This window comes from Astatotilapia calliptera, chromosome 7 (genome assembly GCF_900246225.1).
Source record: "Astatotilapia calliptera chromosome 7, fAstCal1.2, whole genome shotgun sequence".
NCBI lineage: Eukaryota > Metazoa > Chordata > Actinopteri > Cichliformes > Cichlidae > Astatotilapia > Astatotilapia calliptera.
The window spans coordinates 13227744-13233434 of record NC_039308.1 but is presented as its reverse complement, the minus strand read 5'-3'; the positions used below and the strand labels follow the sequence as shown (position 1 = coordinate 13233434).

The 5691-nt window shown below is 47.2% G+C and overlaps 1 protein-coding gene across 1 annotated transcript; it reads right to left on the bottom strand.

The window, feature by feature from the left end:
* Window positions 1–1129: 1129 nt before the first annotated feature.
* On the bottom strand, window positions 1130–5387 carry LOC113025444 (zinc finger protein 703-like). Its single transcript, XM_026173170.1, has 2 exons — window positions 4666–5387; window positions 1130–3866 (listed from the first exon to the last, which is right to left on the bottom strand). Exons 1-2 carry the CDS (start codon window positions 4906–4908, stop codon window positions 2313–2315), a joined length of 1797 nt encoding a protein of 598 aa, XP_026028955.1. The 5' UTR covers window positions 4909–5387; the 3' UTR covers window positions 1130–2312.
* Window positions 5388–5691: the final 304 nt, after the last annotated feature.

Genomic DNA, 5691 nt, shown 5'->3' with positions numbered 1-5691 from the left:
GCAGGTGATGTTGCCTCCTGGTAACATACAGATATCACTGGTCACCAATAGGTGGCATCCCAAGCCAACGCCATAGCATCTTTGCTACAGTAAACACAAGTGACTGATAACACCTGAAGAGGAAATGTGGAGAGAAATCCAACGAAAACAACTCAAAATATCCTGAAGTCTGGCACTGAAAGAGAGAAGTGAAACTTAACTGGTAACAACTGCCAACTTATTTCTTAGAGCTAATAAACTAAAGAGTGTCTGTTTTCTGGGGCATATCTGACAACACAAAACACTCGGGGGGGGGGGGGGCTGCCGAACTCAGACAGCCCCACGACAGCAAGTCAGACCACTGAAACAGGAGCGCTCTCTCTTGTTACAGGCCGCTTTGACCCCTCTGGGAGCCTTGTCAGAGTTGTGATTGACCAGCATGGGTCATCTATACTTTGCCAAGGGTGTCACGGAGTCATGTTGCTAGGAAATGGCATATTACTGCTGCCAATCACGCGCTGGCTGCGGTAACCTGAGCAACTGTCAGGGCTCCGTCTCGATCGCACGGAAAGCTGCTGCTAGTGGCTACAGTGTATATACATTACATCTCGACAGGCACAAATGTCGCCATTTTTCACGAAGCGCACTTGAACGCTAAATCTGGGAGCATTAAATCAGGATGCTTTAGCTTGAGGTTGACACGGAATAAGCTGGAGCTCAGCGGTAAAGCACACCCGACGTCGTCAATCAAGTAACTGTTTTCGCTGCAAGAATAGCTGCCTGTACACATCTGGATCACCTATACTGTCGCCTCGCTGACATATATGCTCAGAAGGGTTTACGCCTGCCTTTCACCACTTCACTTGTTTTTCCTTTAAAAGGTAGGAATCTGCAAAGTGGCAGAACTGGTCTGGGAGATGTTTCGGACACTTTTCTTGTCGGTACTGATTTTTCTGAGAAGTGCTGACATAAGTAAACGTCTTGTTATTAATCAAGAAATATCATTTGTCAGGTGTTGGTTGTCAAGTATTTCCAACAAAGGCAACACAGTGAATTAAACCTTGGGTTAACAAATGCACTACAAAAAGCTAATAAAGAGAAATCTTTGACTGAAAGCCATTCACATCAGAAATGAAGACAACAAAATATACATCTTCAGTGTTATTTATTTACTAAAATATGACCTCCCCTTTCATTGGATCCCACCACAGGGTGCTCCAAGTTTACAAAAAATATCACATCTCAGTCGATTTGCCGTGTGAAAATAAAAACAATCAAAAGAGGCGAGGAGCTCGGAGAGAGATGTGACTGTAACATTCATTCTCGGAGAAGTTTTAAGACACAACGCATTCCACACCTGCCGTGTGTGCACTTGAAAACGAGGAGAGATTTATGTGGTAAAGTTTACAGTCAGCTCCCCTTTTATAAAATAAATACAAGTTCTCAGTAGGAATAAAAGAAAAAAAAAACCAAGGAACCAAAACAGATGATCACAAACCACGGGGGCAAACCAAGTGTGTGCACTGCGCTGAGCTTACAGGCATCTGATGCAGGGAGAAAGCCACTGCAGTCACACTAACACCGATCCCGATGCTGGAGCTCGCTGCCATTTCAAAATCATCATCATCAACATTTGCAACGAGAACCCTGAAAATCCCAGAGCTGTCACGCAGCGTCCATCCATCAATCAGGCGAGTCCACAGGGCGGCAAGTGTCCTCTCAGAGCAGTTGCGCCTGCTGCAGAAGCATCCGAGCAATGTGCAGACATGCAAGAGCTGCGTGTCCACTGAATTTTAGCAGTAGGTCCTGGTTTGAAACAAGAAATCTTGTATAAACAGATAATGTATAAAGAACCAAGAAAAAAAAAGTTGAAGATGCTCTCAAGTTAAAATCCAGGAGTCGCAAGTCCCTCCCAGTTCCACTTGAAGCTGCTGCGAAGTCAAAGGAAGCAGCAAGTTGCAGTGATTAAAGTTAAAGTAACCATCAAGACGTTTTGGGGAGGGCGCTTATTAACGTCCTGGCTGAGCAGATGAACACACACACTCAATATGAAGCGACAGCCAGCAGATACTAAGCTTAGCGTACAGGCTGAAGATGGAGTGAACTCTGTGAGGGGCACGTGTTAACCTGCTCCTCAGCTAAAATCTCTGCTAGCTCGTTCAGTATTTTACCCCTTCTCCATGCTAAGCTAAGCTAAATGAACTGGCTTCATATTTAAAATAGAAATTCGCCAGCGGCGTCAATCTTCTCATCTGACTCTTAGCCAGGAAACAAATAAGCATTATTTCCCAACACGTTGAACCATTCCTCTAAAGATTTAAGTAGGTGGTGCATCACTGGTATCCCAGAGCCGACGCAGACCCCAGTCTTTGACTGTAGAGTGCGTAATGAGGGTAGTATGGACCTGTGGTGGGCAGAGAGTGCAGGGAGATGGAGGAGGGTCCAGAGGGGAGATGGACCTTACTGTAGGGGTGATAGCGAGCCAGACCCAGGCTGGGGGGAGCCCTGAGAGAAAGAGAGCTGTGCATGGAGCCTGGACTGTTCTGATGTGGGAGGTGAAGGTGGCAGGAGGCAGGCCCTGAGGAGGAAGCAGAGAGCAGCTTACTGTCCATCCCCACCGGCAGGGCTGTGTGCGTGCGGAGGTGAGCCAGGAGTTCGTCTGACGTTGCGAAGCGCTTGTCGCACGGCCCTCCGGCTGAGACCCAGTTGCAAGCGTGTGGCAGGGGATCGTTGGGGAGCATGAAGCCGTACGTGTAGAGGGGATGAGAGAGGGAGGAGGATGCACTGGATGACAAGGAGCTTTGGTGGAGAGAGTGGAGGGGGTGGGAGGGATACACCAGGGGGAAGCTGGATTTGAGGGTGGAGGAAGGGTCGTGGATGCAGGAGTTGCAGTTGCTTCCACCAAGATGGGATACACTTGGGTAACTTAGACAGTAGGGGTCCCTGCATAAACCCTGCATGAAGGAGGGAGGGGAGGCGCCCGTAAGAGGGCTGGAGCTTGGGTGCTTTCCTGGTACGCCCATGCTGCCCACGCTCAGGCTCGACTTGGTCGGGTCCAGCCCAGGAACAAACTGGGATGGGTAGCCTGCGTAGCCCCCCACTACAGATCCATGGTAGCCCATATTTGAGGAAGGCAGAGGGAAGAGCGGCTGGCTGGTCTTATAAGGAGAAATGGGCGTAATGTGTCCAGGGCCAAGGTTAGGCTGGGTGGGCTCTGCTTTGCCTGCGTCATGGTTGGAGCCTCCGTCAGAGCTTCCGTTACTGCAGTTTGTGCTGGCCCGAACGTGACTGGAGTTAGCGTGGTGCGGGCTGTCCGAGCTGGCCTTGTTTACCTCAGCGTCTTTTTTGGGATTTATGTTATTGTTGTTATTATTATTGCTGCTCGTGCTGGTGGGACTGCTCTGGTCACGTGCAGATTCACCAGTGGGACTCTGGGAGTGTGGGGCGTGCTGTCCACCTGGAGAGTGGCTCTGTTTGGAAAGCTGCTGAGCATGTCCCGGTGGGGTGCTGCTCCTGGCTCTGGAGCTGGGCGACACAGCGTGAGGCGGATAGGACTGCTGGCCACTGGTTGAATTTCCATTAGCGGTAGTGCTACTGCTGCTGGGCACCCTGAAGCCGACTTTGTCACTGCCGGAGCCGCTGCTGCTGGTGGCTCCGTCTCTGCGACATTCACCGCTGCCTTTGTTGTAGGGCTTGAAGCTGGATTTGTCCTCCAGGGCGTGGCGGTGCTCGCCGAGCTTCAGGCTGGAGACAGATGACCGACTGCTGGGCTCCTTGTCCCCCTGACTGCAGGAGGAGTTGAGCTTGGAGGAAGAAGGAGGGTCCGGTTTACCAATTTGAGAGCAGGTCTGAGCAAGCAGGGCAAGGGGACTCTTCTTTGCATCCAGCTACAACAAAATTAAACAAGTTTTACTACATTTTTTAAAGCTTTCCAAAAAAACTAAACAACAAAACACCCAGAAGTTTTGTGTGACTTTGTGTAGGCCTGCTGACAGTTATTATGTACCAAATGCTTTATTGCTCTGTGCATAAAATGCCAGAGGGGTCTTTGTAACTTCCTAGAAGTCAGGGGGGGGGGGGGGGTGTTTAAGCTTTAAGCTTCAGATGATTACAAATAAATCAGCATTTTTAAAGCATAAAAACAAAGAAAAAAATGCCCTTCTGTAACATCGATTACACTGCACTCAGTGCCTTTGTTCTTTAGGAAAACATCTGACATTTGAGAACTTCACCCTGTGCTCTGGGAAGGTGGGATGGCTTCTTTTAGACACTAAAGTAGGTTAATACAAAAAAGCTATTCACTTAAGTGAAAATAATAATAATAATTATTACATCACATGTTAGCAGACAACAAAAGCAAGAAAAGGATTTGATTATCTAAGCAAATCTTCATTAACTTTAACAATTTATCAACAAATCAGTTTTTAATTTTGGAGTAAATTGCGAATAGAATTAAATAGATATCAGTTTATCGCAGTGCGCGTGTGTGTGTCAGCGTGTGGAGTTAAAAAACACAGACCACAGCATATTATCAGCTCCCTGCAAATGCGGGATTGTTTTTATCTGTTGTCATAGCAGATTTCAGCCCTGTGTTGCGACATATCCACAGATCTGCAGTGTAAGAACAGTCCTCTCTACAAAGGAACGCTAAAAAAATAAATAAATTTAAAAAAAGTCCATAAATACCTCGATGCTCACTGGTGCGGGTGTTAGAGGCTGTAAATATTCCGGGTGTAGCAAGTGTCCGGTGTGCGCCGTCAACATCTTGATAACTCGGATAGGAAGCCGCTTTGCCTGTCGAAGTGGGTCCAGAGGGGTCAACAAAGAGAGCGCAGCACCGGGACGGGACTTCTTAGGAACGCTGGTCTCACTGAGCTCGATCCGCGCGCTAACTCGATCAACAGCTGATCCTGAAGGGAGATATTTCATTGGAGAGAGGGCGCAGGGGGTGGCCGTGGACGTGCGTTACTTTATTTTAAAAAAAAAAACTTATAAAAAATAGTAATAATAAAATAAAGGATAAAAAATAATAATAAATAAAAATAATGATTCAAAATGGGTTTGGTAAATATAATCCAGCGGACATGAAACACAGACGGCCGTCCTTAAATGTCCCGAAGGACGGAGAAGCCTTTCAGCCCCAGTGCGCTACTTCATTTGGAGCATCCTCGTCCCAAACACGTCTCCTGTATTCCGACTTCAAACCCCACAAAATAAATAAATAAAAATAATAATAAAGTCCACAAAAAAGAGCACGGTGTCCTTTTTGGCAAGGCGCAAACGAGAAAAGAGCCACTTGAGAATCCGAGTGCTCGGGAAACGTCCCACTGCGTGTCTCCGTGCAGGACTTCAGCAGCTCACTGATCACAACTGGCGGACTTCAAAGTGCAGCAGCCGCCGTCCGTCCGCTGGGTGGCCGCATCGGTAATAAGCGGGGCGGGGAGGACGTTCGTGAAGGCGGAGCCACCTCGGTCTGCAAGTGACGATCGTTACTCTTTTGATTTGTTTATATGATCATCCGTGGGGGGGAGTGGTGTCACAGGGTATATTTACTCAAATACTATACTGAAATATCATTTTCAAGTATGTGGAGTATATGGAAAGCCACGAGTGCCAAAAATGAATTAAACGAATAAGTTATGAAATATTTAATTAAATGTGTCCCGAGTTTATTAAATTGGGAAATAAATAATTGATGATTAAATAATTATT

Bases quoted from the DNA above. Each gene is read 5' to 3' on its own strand.
- LOC113025444 (XM_026173170.1), bottom strand. From the start codon at position 4,908: ATGAAATATCTCCCTTCAGGATCAGCTGTTGATCGAGTTAGCGCGCGG. The intron at 3,867-4,665 runs GTATTTATGGAC...ATTTTGTTGTAG, and splicing joins CCGCACCAGTGAGCATCGAG to CTGGATGCAAAGAAGAGTCC.